This window comes from Argopecten irradians, chromosome 2, assembly GCF_041381155.1.
Source record: "Argopecten irradians isolate NY chromosome 2, Ai_NY, whole genome shotgun sequence".
In the NCBI taxonomy this organism is placed as follows: Eukaryota; Metazoa; Mollusca; class Bivalvia; order Pectinida; family Pectinidae; genus Argopecten; species Argopecten irradians.
Genome location: NC_091135.1, coordinates 14,306,668 through 14,326,063, shown reverse-complemented (window position 1 = coordinate 14,326,063; position 19,396 = coordinate 14,306,668). Strand labels below are relative to the sequence as shown.

Sequence of the window (19,396 nt, the reverse complement as noted above, 5' to 3'; positions counted from 1 at the left end):
CTTGTTCGCCGATTGCTCAAATATTCTGCATTCAATTGAATCTAAATTGCATAAATGTCAATAAGATATGAAGTCACCTTTCATCAATTACGTTTACAGTGAATTAATTGATAAGGATTGCACGAAAGACGCTAACGAAATACAAGTCTCTGTCTTGGAACGAAAAAAAGGTGTCCTAGCCTTATCACATTGTTTCGTGCAATCATTCGACTATTGTGTTAAATCATTTTTCGTTAATGAGTTTTCATAACTAATTGGAACATTTGTGATAAAATGAAATTTATTTTAAAGGTTCTACGAACATTCAGCTTAATACGTGTGATACTGTGATACGTGCTAGTAGATATTGGTATAATACATTGTAATAGTGAAATTATCAAAGAGGATTTTGCGCTACAGATATTCTGCTATATTGTAAAATATAGTATATCAACGTTAAAATTGCATATGGTTTATATTAAAAAAACAAACAAACAGGTCAGTTGATCTTCACCATTTAATGGGTTTGATATATCATCGAGCACATATAAAAAATATATATAAATAACAGTTTCTATAAAGATTATACATTTGTACAATAAACATTCATAATTTCATAGTGTATTGAGGCGATGGAGCATGATTGTATGTTTTTGTCAAGTGAGAAATATAAAAAGTACACTCCATCTATGGAAATACACTTGCGAGTGTGATATTTGTGAAACGATATGAGGACCAGCCTCTGTCGAATGATATCGTGAACCTGACCCGTCAGATACTCGGACATACAATGGCAAAACAATATTAGTATCCTTTGCATATGACAATAATGAATTGAAAAATAATTATAAAACCATTAAACTATCATCGGAATGTCTTTTTTCAATAAAAAACGTTTTAATGCATAACATGTGACCAATCCATATGAAAAACAATTTCCAAAGTCATCTGGAAACTTTGACTACGTATCTCTTTTGTGTGAATTCTTAAAATGGCAAATTGCCTGACAATGTTCTTAAACTTGTACCAGACCACCCAGTGGACAATGGAAAAGTGACAATATAGCTAAGTGATATTCATAAACAGGACAAATTAAATTATAAATGAACATTTAAAACCTAATGAAAATGGTCATAATAAGCGTTGTGTTTTTACACAGACATGGTCGCTCATGCAGATGTCACTGTATATATATGAGCGTCATTTAAATTACAAATTGGTCTTATGATTGTGATAGTATGGTATTGAATAATTAAAAGGATTGTCTTAAAGGTATTTGGATGTCCTTGTGTCACGACATCGATCCATAGTCTCCGGAATATGTGGTAGAAAGGTTAAGTAAGTCTGTCTCTGATGGCTGTCCTGGAACCCATACCTTGGCACACTGTTTGTTATCTACAGATCGTACGGGATTTGGGTCGGCGTGATCCCAAGATAAGGAATGGCCCATGTATTCCATTGAACCATCGGACGAACTGGCAAAGTCTGAAAGATAAGAAATATATGTTATATAGCACATTGGTAATTTTGTAAACATCACCTTACTTTGTAATGCTTAAATTCTACTTAACAACAAAAGATTCACGAATAAAATATAGTCATAGATTATCATTAAAAGATTGGTTACATATAAATCATTTAGAGCAAGTTTTCTTAGAAATAACCAAAATTTCAAATCTAAATAATTTTGTTTCTTTCTGTTCATTAGATTTATCAGTTCTGATTGTGAAAAACTAATGTCAAAGTACAGCATGATTTTGTCTGGTTTTTTTTTTCAATATACATTATAGTGTGGTCAAAGTTATATTTATGTATTTTATACGTGTTGTTTAGAAGGAAAACTATCAAGGGCAAATAAAGGTAAAATTTGTATCATTCTTAATGTACCATCTGATAATAACGAAAGGATGCTTTCGGTAATTGCCATTGGTATAAGTTGCTCTACCAATGATATACAGTAAAATGGCGACGATTCATATGCAGAAATGAGGAAATAAGACTCGGAAGTATAAGTTGATATCACACGGATCAATGTATTAGGCGCGTGCACCTTTAATTATGTTTTAAAAGAACGGATAGGAAATTGGCCTTTAACAATATTGGCTAAACACATGCAATGCTGGTTCTGAAGGAACTCAATACCTAACAGCGAGTCCTTGAGCAAAAGTAAATATAAGTGGTTCGGAGTATTTAAATTGAGAGCTAATCGTTAGGAGCGTTTACAGGATAGAATCGATACTTTAACAATGGAATGTTGGTTTACTCTTTAAAACTCTAGTGAGATGCTTTCTTAGTCTGGTCGACACTTTATCGATTGTCTACAAATATTCCAAACATCAATATTTATTTATAATGCGGTAAGCAAAAACCTACACAAGGATGGTAATATTAAACACAATTATTCTAAGAACTATCACTTTATATGTGTTCTTGTCGGTGAATAGATATGACTTTTTGATTGTTTCAAATCTTAGGCGCGTTTAAATCATAAATAGTTCATTTTGAATGTCCATGGTACATGACTTGTTCGGCGCGTGACTCGCTCGTGCCTAGCTTGCTTATATGCATTACAAACACGCGGGGTCGTGACCAGAAACAACACTCCTAGCCGTCAAAACTTCTCATAATATCAAAGTCATGTTTACACATACATTTATCCTTAAACTACTGTTATCACATTTAAATATTTTATTCATTGATTCACAATTACAATTGATTTGTAGAAGTAAGAATTGCCATCTTATTATTTACTTTCATTTTGATTTGTGGATCATTTTTAAAGCGATGTTGTAGCAATGTTGCACTGCGAATAAATACGTTTTAATTCCAAATTTGATAAGAGGAAATGATTTGAGGATATTAAATTAAATCGGTTTTATTTATACATATATTACGAAGTGCTCTTTTACCAAAAACTTAAATTAATTGATATTTTAAATTATCATGATCAAAATAATGTTTGGACGTTATACGTTATAATGTTCCTTTCTTCTACGATACACATCCCTTCCACTCTTACTGAGGTAATACATATCATCTGCGTATTTAAAAAATGTGGTATATTAATTAAACTTACCATCGAAATGACATCTGACAATCACTTTTTCTTGTGGTCTATTGGCTTTTGAATGTTGGCTGTCCTTGGAATATTCGTTGCTAGATTCAACCATGTCTGCTAGGTAACCGATATATCTTATAGCTAACTTTAAAGTATCAACTTTAGAAAGTCTTCTGTCTGCATTGACACTGGTAGGTATACTGTCCCGTAGAATATCGAAAGCATCATTGATAGATTTCATACGTCTTCGCTCACGTTGGTTTGCTGCAGATCGTTGCTGGATCCTCTTCAAAGGACGCTTGCTACTTTTGACTTTGCACGAATGTTCTAAATTTAAATTTTCTGAGTCTGATTCATTTGTGGAACAAGGAGATTCTAGACTGTCAGCGTAGTCAACTGCTGGATCATAGAAGTCCAAAAAGTCGTCTTCGATGCCGTACAAATACGTATCCATCTCCATTGGATTGATATTGTCTTTTCTTCGTTATTCAATAACGTTAACACAATTGTTGATAGGGTTCGTGTCAATAGTATCTGGATTCAATATTAATTGACTGATAAATACACCAACATATCCGACCGTAGTTCAGCACAGAGTTAAAATATCGATAAAGAGTAATGCGGGTTTATTATATTTCTATCAACAACAACACACGTGGATACACCGGACGCCTCAACCAATCAAAACAGCGGCGCGTGCTCAAGTTCGACTTGAGAACTATCTACCTTTTAAACGGCTACCAGCTTGGAGTTACCTTTAATTTTAGTGCGTGTGCTATATGTCAAAATCATGTTAAATCGATCACGTCAAATATGAGGCTCCGCCCATCCCCATCTGCTTACATAGGGAATTTTAAACCGTGAGCACCAGGGATTTAAATCCTATATCTAAGAAAATTGCTAAACTCCTCCCACCGGTAATACAGGAATTAAGATATGCCTGTTGATACGACGGTTTGGTGATAGTTTTGACGGGTACTTAGAGTTGGTCTTTGTAATGCTAGAGATGACACCGTTATATTTGACACGAGGTGTGTGGTTTCACTATAACACGTATATCTAAACTTATAACTGGATTGTAACTTACGGGACGCGTGCCTCAGGACGTCGCGTGTTCATTATCACAAACATGGCGTCTTATCAGAGATTTACGATTTGATGTGTCAAAACCAAGATAGCCTAGTGTCCTACAGTGGTTCTCTACATGGAGAGGCATTACCACCACATTTCCATACATAACTGCAAATTTATTATAATTTTGTTGTCGTTATATTGTGTTTATACATTATTTTACATATATTAAGCAAACATCTGCTACATTTGTACAATAATATTCAAACATTCAAAACTTCAGCACAATTAATTATGTTTGATTGTTACAATATCTTAGGTATACTATTATCAATGTTTCTATAATCCTTGAACTAACGCTTCAACTGTACATCGGATTTTAGACTGGCAGCCAGTCTCTTAAATATTAAAATAATCACTAAAATATGTTTTATATATTTGTTTGTCTCTGCGACATGTCTGATACTATAATCGTTATAAAAACATCGTAATCTAGTGTAGTATAACTCTGCTGAGAAAATCTTATCAAAAACTTTGGAGTATGATGGCCAGTCTATTAAGATCGTTAAGTTTACTTCTGTAACGCTCTAAGAGAACTTAGGAAATAATTAAAAGACCATTGGCAGCAATTAATGTAGCAAGTAGGTTAAATAATAGCAGTGCTTACAAATGATAACGATGACAACTCAAATTGAAGTAGAACGGGGGTAAATGCGCTTGAAGATGCATTCATGCTGGACTCATCGGCACTAACAATTAATGACGTTGCTATCAAGTGAGGTCTAGAAATTACAATTGCATAATACTGATACACGGTGTTAGTAGGTACTATACCATCTGCATACGTTCACAAATTACGAGCGAAATCATTTGTTTGACGTACATGAAGAGATCTACTGCAATAGATTGCCTTGTTCGTACAATACAATACAATTTTTATTTATTCGAGTGTCACACATTTTTACAACAGGGTAAAACACAGTCAGGATAAATTTCGTTAAATGTCACGACAGGGTAAAACACAGTCAGGATAAATGACAAAATTATATATATTAAAAAGTATAGAGTTAGAATTTTCGCCTCGAATTAAAAACACAGTCTTAGATATCTAAAAATGTTATAATATAACAGTTCTGTCGTATATTTATTGTTTAGCGTCTGTGCATGCTTCAGTGAGATAGCCCTATAAAACGGGGACAAAATTTTCAATATCTATACTTGGATGCACATCTCGAATGATTATAACCCTGTCTCTCAAAATATAGACATTCACACATGCAACATATTGCATACAGGAGATTGTTAATGGGTTAATCGTTAGTCATCAACCAAATAAAAAAAAATAGTATTATGAACACCACATGATTGTAAGGAATCTGAAATACTAAACACTTAACAGCAAAAGAAAAAAAAATGACAAAAATTAGTTATAAACCAGAAAAGGAAAGTATTCTGTCAATAGAGGCCAATGAAATATAATCAAGTCGTCCTATTTACATTATGATAAATATGTTACACAGATACTAAGATACATCATAAAATGATTAACAATATGATGGTGTGTTCGGCAATTCTTAAATATATATTTAATCAACATGACTTTGTAATGATTAGGAGAAAATATGGCAAATGCTTCTTTTTATGTATACCTAGTTGACCATCAGACGGTTAACACCATAATGTCATTGAGCATTAATCCATTTGATTTGGCGATAAAAGATCATACTTACTCGGCGCTATTATGTTAGTATTTTAAGGTATCGTTATCTCAACTCAAAGCTAATTGCAGGTTATGCCAACATTTACGTGGGGAATATCTATATATATAATCTCCACTTTTTCCACTCCACTTTTGTAGTTAAAAGTAAATCCTATTTTTTTACAGGTCAAACATTTCAACATCTGTTCGAGAAAATAATTTTTAACATGTTTGAACTTCGTAGTTTGGCGTTAAGACCACAAACATAATCAGCCTGAAACATTTTTACTCTTTACTTTCTTTTAACTGCATCAGAGGATATTCCATATATTTGATATGTTGAATGAAACTTATGAGGAAAACACATTGAGGAGTTACAGAGTGTTTAACAAGCTGAATGAAATGATAAAAAATTTTCAGGCATATTGATATAGGAATGTTGCAACACTTGGATTAGAACTATATCGTTATACTTGTCCTAGCGAATAAATAACAGATTATTTTGATAACGTCTAAACAATAAAATATATTGAATGAACTCTGTATACCATATATTAGGCCTTCTGACCAAGTAACAATGGAGAACATTGCACCATTCGATATTACAACTACATAAAACGAAAAAATGCTTTGATACCATGACAACATCACACGGCTTTATTTTTTCAGTATTTCGGGATTTCTTTTGTTCAAAGTGAAAATTATCACTGACAGAAGTGAAATTGCATTGTTGGTTTTATCACAATAGTTTATGGAGGGGGATGGCTTGTATGGTGATGTCACCTGTTTATTGACACATATGCTTGAAGATACCACTAGGTAACAGTTTACAATTCAAAATTACAGACAAATGTCCATTCTTTGTGAAATTTGTTAGAATCGTGAATATTACATTTTTATTAGACAACCTGACTCACGTGGGGAGAACGGCGCCGTAAAGTGTCTCTTGAATTTGCCACGCATGCATTTACATAGGTCAAGTGAAGGCATTGTAAATTCATCGTCTTAACCACTTCTCAATGCCAAACGGTACCGTCAATTATATCAATATTGTTCCTGAGTGTAAGGCTGAGGAGAATTATATGAACGGTTGTATTCAGTAAGTTTGTTTTCGTTATTGTCCTTGAAGTATTCTAGTCCATACTTTATAAGTCATTGTACATGTAGTGTCCCTCCCTTTGCTTTTCAGACAGGAAATATTTGGTGTGGAGGGGGTATACCGAATTATATGTGCCTGTCGTCTGCTCCTTCGTGAACATACAATAATTCGATGGAGGAAATTAATTTAGTAAACAGAATATTATCAAATGTATTCTTTAAACCAACACCAATGAACAATAAAGTACTTCAGCTAGGAAAATAATAGAAACTTTTTATAATGAATTTGTCTTTGTATTGAGAGCGATTACAGTGAAAAAGTAACTGGTACAAATGTTATGGTTCGATATCGTTCGTACAGTATGTCTAAGAGAGAGTCAACTGAATCTGGAAAACTCAATACTGCTGTTGTTATCAGAAACAATTTGCTTCTCTTTAAAGACAAATAATACAACACACTCAGAGTTTATTATTTCATAACTTTAGACTTTGTCATACAAACGGCTATAATTCTCAGTACAAAAAGGTTAGTTCTTCCTCACGATAAACTTTTGTAAGATACCAGTGAAAAGTGTAATGTTCTTTAAAAAAAGAGATTACTAAGGCAATTTATCGCTATTTTCTCATCAATACGAATACGCAAATGAGAACATTTGGTGAAACATTGATGTTTTAGGGCTTCCATTTTCGTTCTATCTGTCGCCACAGGTTGTTGGGACGATGCCAATACAAAATAAATATATCTGCTTAATGGCCTACGACCTTCCCGAAGCAAAAATTAAAAGTTTCTAAAACAATAATAACATATGAAAATGCATATCGATGGTCTAAGATGAGGTTTCAATACCAAACAAATGCAAGATTTCCGGCGCAATCCATGTCATTTCGTTGTTTTGCCGTCTGACACAGTGATAGTCAACTACCACGCGTTATTTAGGACGACGACGGGAAAGATAAGACGACCTGCGTTGTAAAAATAACCAGTTGTAATCAAATTGTTCAGAAGTTGATGATAAGTGAAATGTTACGGTATTGAAGATATAAAATGCGACTCTACAAAATTGACAATATATTTTACATTTCTACATATTAACTTCATATAATATTATATGTATTAACATTTGATAAAGAGATGTTCGATAAAGATACCTGAAATACATAACTACTGAAAATACATCTCATATTTTCCTCCGACTTCGTCATTATTGAGCTTTGCATTGTTGATGAAATGAATTACTGTTATATAAATGCTGCGGTACATACAATTTATTTATAAAGCAGCAACATGTCAACGGATATGTGTTGCTTGTGTTGTAAATAATACCTATATGTTGCATAGTGGTATACAAACAGAGTCAGCACGCCGTTCCAGAGCAGCAAGCATATCGCACCTATCTGTGATGTGGAGCTAGGCTTATAACTAAAATACGAAAACATTGTTTTGTAATAAAGAGGTGAGGAATAGCCTTATGACAATGCGACTCTAACACAATATAACCCCTTTATCAGGCATTTAACTGCTTTTATTATCAGATAAATAGCTTTGTTGTACACACAAAACCGTGCCAAATAGAATAGGAAGCGGATTGGAGTAATTGTTACAAAAAGTCAACATCGACAGCGCTAAGTCAATTTATTTACCGTAGATGGGGCTTTGTAAAATGCTTGAATGAACATGATATTGATGTCTCCATTTATTCAGTTACCAGGAGCGTTTTTCTTTAAAGATCTTTTTTAATTTTGCAAATTTTCTTAATTTCCTGAGTACGTTTTTCGGTAAATAACACTTACTTTCATTCTCACATTTCGTTTGTATGTGATTGCTAATTCGTTCGTTTAATCTTTCTGTCGGCGTAAGTAACAATCGCACAGGTGTTGAAGGTTTACCGTACCGCCAATCTTACCATCTGGAAGTTTTTCCTGTTCATGGAAATTGTTCAATTACAAAATAATCAGTATTGTTGCACCTAATGTACCTTGAAAAATTATTTATCAATTTAAAACAGCACCTTTTTTTCTACACATACACTTTATATACAGTTGGACTCATCAACTTAATCTATTCTCAGAAATCGGATATCCTTTAGTCAACGTGTTTTATTCATGCAACCACATACATTTATATCTCGAAAGCTCCGTTTTTAAGTACGATTCGAGTAAGCAAAGTTTTATCATTTACTTTTATAGGATCGTTGACTAATTTCCTGATCTAAATGGAGATAATCGAAGCGGAAAAACGATAATTTTGATTTCTGATTTTCCTAATTTAAAAGTGAAATAAATGTTAGAAGGAGAATAAATCAGGTAGAGTGGTGTTTTCAGAGTGATATGTGGAATTTTAGTACAATGGCTCTGGTCACACTTAAAAGGTATTTACAATATAGATAATCAGAGATAGCATGCTGGAGTAAAATGAAAAACATCGTTTTATAAAAATGAATCACGAACACAGGCTTACAAATAATGCTTGGTTGAAAATACGACAGATTAACTCAGTATACGCTCCAGAATAGCATTTTTAATGGTTAGAGGTACAGAATTAATCTGACATGCTCTAAACAAACAATAAAGCCTATCGGTAAGGATTAACGCCAATTCATCCGTGCCGGAGTTATCTCCTCTTTGACAGGTAAACGTATCTATTAAATTACAATTTGGGTATAGTTGAAGTGGTGTGATAAGACTTTAATCAGACAGGTGAGTCTACCTGTAATCTGGTTAAAGCTCACGGGATCAATCATAGAGCGAGCTAGATATAATCATGTATCTGTCATGTTTGGTGATACTGCAAAATTAAGTTATGAACAATTTTGAACCTTTACTAAGAAGGTTGATATTACTTTAAATTGAACACCATTAAATTATAACCTATATTTTTATACCTTGTAAATTGTGTATCCATCATGTCATACGTATTTCTTTGTCCTCATGTAACACATTGTGTCAGAGTGGATCAATTCAAATCTTGACGATATTGCAAATTCTCATACAGTGTAACTGCATTTACAATTAAATTGAAGGAATAATTCGAAAGAAAGTGTAAATGTATGCTCCATTGCCAAATCAGGATATTTCAAGTTAAAGACAGAAAATATTCGCATTGTCCAACAATGAAAGACTAATTATATAAAGGCCCATACTTTTAAGCACACGAGCAAACTGACCCCAAAATCACCTAGGACCATAGACCTATATTTTACTTCCAGGCGCGTAGTTACTGTTGTAGTGCATCAGCCACTTGTTCATTTTACCGAAATAAGTTTATATACAAAATTTCTAAGAACAAACCTGTAAATTCACCTGTGCAATTTAGAAATCAAAATTAAAAGTCAAAAATACTGCATATCAACTTTCTGTTTCCTATTTGAGACATACTATACCGAGTTACTTATACATGTATGATTATGTATTACAGGGTGATGTCATATGGCCATTGTTTTTCTTTTAAGTAACAGGCGCATTTTTTAATCCATATTTTATGTAAAAAGTACCTTTGATCAAGTCAATATATATATATGGTATAATACATTTATCTATATCACCCTGGTGGAATTGACCTTTAAAGGTTCATGTACATGTTATTGATACATTCATTTAAGCTATTACGATATTTAGAAGTTGTTCACCATGTCCTCATTTGTAATATGTACTAAACATGCCACATACAATGTATATCCACAGTTCAATTCCATTATATTCATAGGTTCATTTGGAATGTTACGAAGTACATTTTCAAAAGAAATATAATTAATTTTGATATCAGAATACTAGAAAATCGCATACAGCTGAGAGAATTCATATTCATTACTTGCTTTATTACTTGTGGTATTGAATCCTATTTGTTTTAACCCTGGTTACCCCTGGTTATCGCAGAGGAGCCGGTAAGGATTACATACGTACATGTATATGTGGGTCCAGACGTTTAAGAGGCATATACTAAACATTTGGGAAAAAACAGTGTTAGTAAAATATACATTGTATTGTCGAAATATAAATTCCTATATTGAATAGCTAATTAGAATTCTCCATTTGTCAGTGCTATCACAACCGATTATTGTAAAAAGATTATTTTTAAAATTGCGCTGTTGATACAAATTAATGTACTTTAGTTTAATTTAGGGGTTTGGATACAAATTAATGTACTTTAGTTTAAATTTAGGGGTTTGCTTCATTTAATTGACAAGAAATGCTATAGATCAAACTTATATTAAATATTACAGTTAAAAAGACAACCATTATTCCACAAGAAGGGACGAACTATATTGCGTTGAAAAGTACAACTGCAGTTGGATTAGCATCTCCCGTTGTAGAGGTCCAGCTATGATTCTAAACCGGTAATGAACAGATTTCAAAGACATGAAAATATGTAAATTGAATATAATTGGTCCTATCACTCAGGTCTGTGACAAAGGGGATAGGAGAAGGATACGGAGACAGCGATCTGCGAGGGACTGACAATCACCGTGTGAGGGGCAGTCGACCTTCTGGTGAAGGGACAATCGCGGAGAGCGAGGCCTTAAGGCCTGTACTTGACCTTTCACCTATTCTTTGCGGCCGATCTTTTATCACCTGCTCGCGCTTATCGTAGGGTAAATAATCCTTTGTCTTCTATTGTCGATGACCAGTGGTCAGCGTTTGGCCGGAGTATGGTCATCGTGGTCACTGCAAAGATAGAAATATGTTATTTCCACTTGACAGGAATATCGACCATCGGGAGGAAATAATACAACTAATAATGACAATATTAAAGTAATCAGGCTTTAATGTAGCCAACATGTATCTGGTATAAATTGACAAATTGGCTATAGGCGTGAAATGCTTTCGGTATCGTCCTGAGGTAATTTTCTTCGTCATATCTTTAAAAATATTCTTGTTGAGAAACTGACATATTTCCTCAATTAGAGTGAAATACGTCGGGAAATTCATTATTGATAAAATACTGCAATTCAATGAATTGTTGCAGTTAGCAGGGGTCTGACCACAACAAACACACGTGATCTACTGATGAAAACATTTTCCAATTAAGGGCTGGGTTGGACGAGGGGACAGTGTCTGGCCGCAAGGGTCATTTACATGAACAGTGGTCAGTAAATATATGGTAACACAAGTGCATCTTTTCCATACAAATGAACATGTGAAATAAAAGTACAAATGTGAAGTATAATCTACTGCTTACTACGCTATAGATGTTGTTATCTTTTACTATACTTAACCCCTTAACTCCCAACTACGCATTTCTACGCATTTAAATTTTTCATGTCGGTGTTGGGAAAATCGCCATTTTTCCTTAACTTGAGTATATACTTTGTATTGTAAAACATTAGTCTTTAAAGTGTCCTACACTTTTATTTGAAACGTATTCTTTCTGTTTCAGCGAATTAAAAAAAAATAATGTCAATTTATGCCGAGCACTTTTAAATTAACTTCAGAGGTTGTAATCGGCGGAGCTGAGATTCGATATCGCTGTACACCTCGAAATATTAGATCAAAGTAAGAAGAAACAACACTTGTATTTCAGAGTTTTAGTTGTTGATAAGGCCAGTCGTATGCGGAACCAAAATTCATCGAATAAAATCCACCCTATCAGTAAATGTTATTCCTCCGACAGTTCACATCATACTATATCACACATTACATTACATTTTGTAGATAACCAAAAAAGTAATTTATTATACCTACCACAGCCGAAAAAACACTGGTCAAAATATTTTCATAACATATTAAAATAAACTGTCTTTTGTTTCCACAAATCGGTAAAAGGTGAGAAAATGCTCTGACATACAATATTCCAAAAATAAGAAAAATGCTCTGCAGTAAGCATCCCGGATTAATAACATATAACATAAAATATTAAAAACGAAGATTGTTTACAATAGTGATAAGGCCAAATTTTCAATAAAAATATAGACACCCCTTAATAAAAACAAAAACGTGGATTTTAGTCAATCGAACTAAGACAAATGTACACGAGTTAAATGTATGCGTACTCACTATAATGACCGGAGTTATTTCCCCTAGATAAAATCATCTCGCAATACTGAAGCTAGTCAGGCACGCAACTGTCAAGCGTCATAAAATCACCTGTTCAAAGATGTTTATTGATAATCAGAGAAAAGTACACATCTCCTTATAGCAAATACGTCAAGCATAGAGGAGTCATCGACACGATGAATTGTCGTGCTACGGATCAATTATCTATTGACGAAAACGAATAAGCAGAGATCATTGTCCAATTAAAATCAAAGGACTCTGTTTGAGAAAAAAAGATGCACTAAAATGAAAGCAATTGAGTTTTATAATTCTGACCTACTCACTAGCAAGATTTAATACCGATATGTTTCAGTCCGCGACTGTCAAGATCATCGTCAAGAATGCGTGCCGGGACGCAATAGGGTCCAATCATATTTATTTGTGCCGGTGAAGATGAGATGTTAATCAAGAGATTGGCAGTAAAATGGACTGTTTTCAACATTATTTTCTTCCATCGGTTTGGTTATCTCTGTTCAGAGCAGACTGATATGATCTTTACAGTATTAAATATTTCGATATATACATGTACATTTTTTGTAGATGAAGTCGAAGACATATTTACAATAATTATGAAAAAATATTCTATAGTAAATGATTAGAAATAGTAACAGTAAAGTCTTTTAACGGGTTTATGATGATTTAATCTATCGCTATATCTCGTTAATTTATTTATGAACCCCTTTCTATATTTCACGTAACGTGAAGTGTTTGTGATGATCATGTACAAAAGGCGGTCGTTCTGACAGTGTGATACTATTGTCTTATCGCATCTGATGCAATGTGAAATAAAAGACTCGGTCCCGTTCGTTATAGGGAACATAGCACCTTTTTGTTGTACTAGGACCACCCAGTCGTTCATACACGTGTATACATAATATTGATAAATGCAATTTTAGGCTGTCACATATTTCAAAATTGAGTGATTTTCACGACAAAATATATCAAATTAATATATTAAAATAAAAGTTACAAGCAAACTGTACTCTTGAAATCGTGACATATGAAGTGTACGTCAACCCATATCACAGTTATGGGTTTTTTTCCAACAGTACAATCTTGGCTTATCTGTGACGACTACCAGTATCAATATGAGATATTCATGTTTAAGGCTGTGACAATCTGTCTGTTAGAAAGTGAAACATATCGCCATTGACGCAATAAATATGCATTAGCGATATACTTACGGCAATACAAAAATTGTTCAATCACCAAAGTATATTTGTTATTTGAAACGTGATAGGTAGCCCACATAATTTTACCATTCTTTCATCAACGCTTATAAAAAGACGATACATCGGCAGAATAATTCAGACTACATGAGATTATGTTTTAAATACTGATCGCCATCATGATTTCATATCTGTTTAAATTACTTCAAATTGTACAATGTACATAGGTATGTACCTCGTGAATCTGTTTGTGTCACAAAGTAACACCAGGGTTTCCACAAATCGTCTACTTGTTTGTTACTCCGTAGGGATTTTAAAACACAAATCACGACTCGTTATAATTACATCTTATTAGGAACCGTTTACCTTGCAACAGACTTTGTTGGTGTATTTAAAACATAATTATAGTTGATTTATCCCTTTCTCTTTTTCCCCGTTTGAGACTTAATTTTACTAGCCTTTTGCAGGATTCTTTCTATACAGACGTCTTGATAATGCCGGGGGACATTTTGGTTTCGTTTAAAGCACGCAAAGACAAGATCATGGAGGTTCGAAACAGTTGGCAGACAAACAACCTATGTTTTAAGTCATTACAGTCGTAATCATTTCTTTTTAATTGTCATGTGTCAGTTTAATGGGACTGTCATCAAAGTTGTAAGAAGCTTGTCATATCGTATTTCAAACCACTGTAGATTAGGATCAGCAAAACGTTAATAAGTTTAAACCAACGCATGGAAGACGTATTCAACAAGTTATCAAAAAGGATTCAATTAAGACTTAAATAGGTTAGGGTTTTTGTTTTTGCAATTTATTACCGATCCGAGACCACGAGTTAGATTAGAAACATGTGCGTTACCACCGTAGAACAGGGTGTGGTGCCAGGCTTACGGTTCATGTCGTAATTGCTTTATGTCTGGAGGAACCTCTAACAGTTTTACCTTATCAACTAACGTTCTATTACTACTTTTGAATAAAGTATCTGGTAGATATCGAAGCCAAAGAGACACGTGGACAGTGTGTATGGCTTTCTATCCCTTGTGTCGTCCACAACTTCATCACGAACTGTGCAAAAACGCGCACCCGTAAATCTGCTTGCATTCAGGGTCCTTTGCCATTTTGGGTGCTCAGAATCACTAGAGCACGAATTCGACTGTGTTTCGTACACATTTTCTTACACATTTTACAAAGTTAGACGCCAGTATAAATGTTACAAAGTAACGTAAGGGTCGCTACGGACATATCGCTTATTATACCACGCCTAGTGGAAAATCAGTTGTGGATCAAAGTCCAAATGCTTGTCTAGACTTCTTTTTGTTTTCAATTTAATCTCATTAAAAACAAATCCTTATTATCACTACGTTTGATAAGAGGATCTGACAACATCACATTAGGGGTCACATTTTTGTGACCTTTGGATATGGCCAATAAAATTGCTGCTGCCAAAATCTTGTCTGGGGACGAAAAAGTTTCAAAAAGTTGTCAGAATATTTTCATGTACGTAGTCATCTCGCCCAAACACCAAAACATAGCTATTTATATATTGTATATGGGACGAAATGGCGTTTTAAATTGATGTGGCAAGGTGTAGAAAATACATTCAAACTGAAGTACATAAAGGTCATCCGAACATGTCAGATCCTCTATTGAACGAAGTGGTTATAAGGATCTGTTTTTTAATCAGACTGTTTTCAAATATTAATAAAAACCACAAATACTGATCATTAATGGTGTGACATTCTTACCGAATGTTTATTAGAATATATTTACACTTGCTAGGCTTGGTCACTATACGCTAATACTAGCCGATTTTGTTTACCATAACTGCATGGTAACATTGAACTTTGAACTTGCGTATGAAAATGTTCTGTGCAACGTAAAAGGACTACTTTTTTTTAAAAGCAACACATGGCTTTGTTTACATTTTGACGCAACATTACGTGTATATTGTTGTTTTTCATAGAATTTTGGAAAAATGTAAACAATATATACATGTTTTATATTAATATATGATTCAAACAATTTTTAAATTAACAATTGTATAAAGAAACGAAAAAAAATATCCCGACCGGGGCGACGTGCTTTCATTTTTGTTTAAAATGATGGGTGTCAAATGTAAACATTACCTCTGTGCCTATGTTCGTCCTACGATCGAGCCTTTGGGGTGGACGGGCGTGAGACCCTCTGATAGAGGTCAGTTATAAACATATCCTCTTGTCTTTGTTCTTTGCGAATTTAATCATGTGTATTATAAAACATGCACCGCTAATAATCCACGTGTTGACACTTATGCGTCACCACAAATACATTGTATCCATCGAACACAAGTGAATTTGTTTCATCTATCGATAACGATATGGATCTAAGCGTAGATTATATAATCACATGGCTCCCAAGGATGTAATATCGTCAAGTCAGACGACATCTCAAACACATTGAGCTACTTGAAAATCAGTGTTTTGACAACTTCGGAAACTCAAGTGTGTAAACGTGCGTCAGCTTCGCCTCGCTGCACAAAAACGGTCACCGAGTTCACACATGTGCCGAGTACAAATTCTTTATGTAATTATACGCTATATATTAACTTTTAGCAAAATTTAATATATATTTAAAGTTCTGATCTGATTAAATAAAATTATCTCTGAAATTTACTTTGTTTGTCATGTTTATTTTACACTAAAATATTGAACTTTTTTGTCGTCGCGGATGAATAATTCTACCTTACGTGAAGCGTCATCATTCGCTGTTCAATTGAGTAAGCTCCTCCCACTTTTGACCGACTTTTATTGAATAATTACGTCACTTTCAAATGACAATTTTATTGCATAAAATATAAAAGAAAAGTCTTGTGAGTGTAAATATAGGGATTGGATTTCGTTTTTATGTTAACCATGCTTGTATGGAGCAATTCCTCTAAGAATATATTCAATATGGGGCGCTAACGCGCCCCATAGAATATATTCTTAGAGGAATTGCTCCATACAAGCATGGTTAACATAAAAACGAAATCCAATCCCTATAACAAGAAATTGGCATGACAGTCGTTTATCAACGCGGGTTGAAGTTGTATCCGTTTGTAACTTTGTTTCAAGTAAATATGCTTTTTAGAGCTTGAAAGGAAAGCATTTTTACATCTTAGCTGAATTATTGACATAACTTTGAACTTGTCCTCGTAAAAGTATGCATATCTGAACGTTGTTTATTATCAAAATAAGGAATAGTACTAACGTACTAAAATGCACAGCCTTTGAAACTAGTCCTTCCGCAACTTTATCTTTCTCATTCATTTGTTTTACAATGCTGACGGGAAACAAGACCTCGGCGAAGTAATTTTCTCCCACCACTCTCACTGATTTTTCACCGGTTTTAGCCGTAAGAGATTCCTAGGTTATGACAGGTCCGGTAAATGAATAACGTGACGTCATGACTTCATGCAGTAAAGTTTCCGTGGCCTGCAGTATCGAAGAAGTCATGAATATCAACATGAAGTTGACCCAACCATATCTTTATGACAAAGAAAATGCTTCTTTTAATGCTATTAGTTGTCTCAACTTTATTTTTTTTACAGTTATATGAGAGAAAAAGAACTATTTTACGATTACCTAAGAGGCGTGGCATAAATGTCCGACCCTCGGCAAGCCTCTGGTTGGACGTTCATGAATTACCCCTCGGGTTGGGATTTCGTTGTTACACCCTGTGTGTATACGGAATGATTCTATTTATATATTGGATAACTATTGATCTTGTCAGCTTATCCGCCATTATGCATTACGCCTGGCATTGTCATAGTTGGGAAATACTTGCCAATTGTTTATTGAAGCATCAAAACATATGGATTCACATATAAAAAAAACATCATCAACATATAATTGTCTGCGATTTCCTGGCGTTTACTACATTGAGCATAGATGAAATACTAAAACGTTCAGTGCTCATATTTACATTATTTTCACATTCGGGGCTCTCTGATTAAAGCTGTTTAACTTAGACAAAATGATCATATTTGATATTCTTATTAGCGCGGTGTTGACATGTTTAGTGCTAAAATCAGAAATTATTTGGTGGTTTAACAAATGACCTGTGTCCATTTAATTTGTCCGAGAAGCATTGTGATCTGAGATTATAGCAGGGTCGTGTGCGATTTGACACATTTATAGGCTATTTTGTCTGATGTACAAGAATAATTTATGATAATGGACATTGATATTTTCATCATATACAACAGGAATGGTACGGGCGCAGCAGTATTCTACACAGAATGCAATGCTAATATTCTGACAATGCAACACAATATACGTTTCAAATAATGTTAGCAAACTGCACTTCTATAACTTCATAAAATCTAATCGTCCCTTGATCAAACACATAACTTTGGATTCTACAAAACAGAACTGATATCACATTATTCAAACACATTCTGGGCAATCTCATCTACAATTGAAATGAATCAAAATGGAGAGGGCGCGTTCGAGCACGATATCTGATCCAAAACACATCTTTAAGTTTTTTTCGTTACGATTCATTGGAGCATGCAGGAAAGAAAACTGTATCAGCGCTATGTTTATAGCTTTTTATAACGAAATTCATTAAATGACATTCGTTCACAAGTTTCTACTTAACACTTTGACGCGTGTCAGAGCTGTAAAGAAAATGTGTCGTCGGGTCCTCACAAGAAATCTGGACTATGGAAGGCCAGTGATGTCAGTGTAACGGAACAAGGGAGTCGGACTTTTGATGGTTTGTCGACATCCATAGTAGTTTGGAAATATATATAGCATATAAATATAACTAACATAAGAAAACGGGTAAAATTTCATATCAAATAGTAATAGAGTACTGATTTAACATATATTGCAGTTATATTTCTTTGTGACCATTTTGAGATTTTTGTGAAAAGTTATTTTCTTACGCTTTTATGGGCAATACCTTTTGTGTCATAAAAAGTTTGATATTGCTTTATTGTTAACTTACAGTATAGCATATCACAAAGTAAAAAAAAAGAAACCAATTGATGTTTAATTGCTCCTGGGATTTCTTTCTAAACTCATATTTTAAATGTGTTTTGGAAATTGAAAAATGACGTGTCTTTATTGTCTATCTCATGTGTATGATCTTTATATAAAAAAAATGTTTTCAATACAATTCATATTGTCAATACTTTTTCTGTCTTTGGGTGGTAGGTGTTTACTCAATTATTCTATCAATATTCTCTATCAATATTCTATTCAATTATTTTAGAAGTAGGTTTCTCCATATGATTCATACCGCTTTCCATATGTGTGCCGGACTACAACT

General features: G+C 33.8%; 1 protein-coding gene across 1 annotated transcript; it reads right to left on the bottom strand.

Annotated features, from left to right (window-relative positions):
• Positions 1-478: 478 nt before the first annotated feature.
• On the bottom strand, positions 479-3,720 carry LOC138316895 (pancreas transcription factor 1 subunit alpha-like). The gene is made up of 2 exons (XM_069258541.1): positions 3,056-3,720; positions 479-1,464 (listed from the first exon to the last, which is right to left on the bottom strand). The coding sequence occupies exons 1-2, from the start codon at positions 3,495-3,497 to the stop codon at positions 1,271-1,273; spliced, it is 636 nt and encodes a 211-aa protein (XP_069114642.1). The 5' UTR covers positions 3,498-3,720; the 3' UTR covers positions 479-1,270.
• Positions 3,721-19,396: the final 15,676 nt, after the last annotated feature.

Excerpts from the sequence above, each read along its gene's own strand:
- LOC138316895 (XM_069258541.1), bottom strand. The coding sequence starts at position 3,497 with ATGGAGATGGATACGTATTTGTACGGCATCGAAGACGACTTTTTGGAC. Across the intron at positions 1,465-3,055 it reads TGTCAGATGTCATTTCGATG|ACTTTGCCAGTTCGTCCGAT; the intron begins GTAAGTTTAATT and ends CTTATCTTTCAG.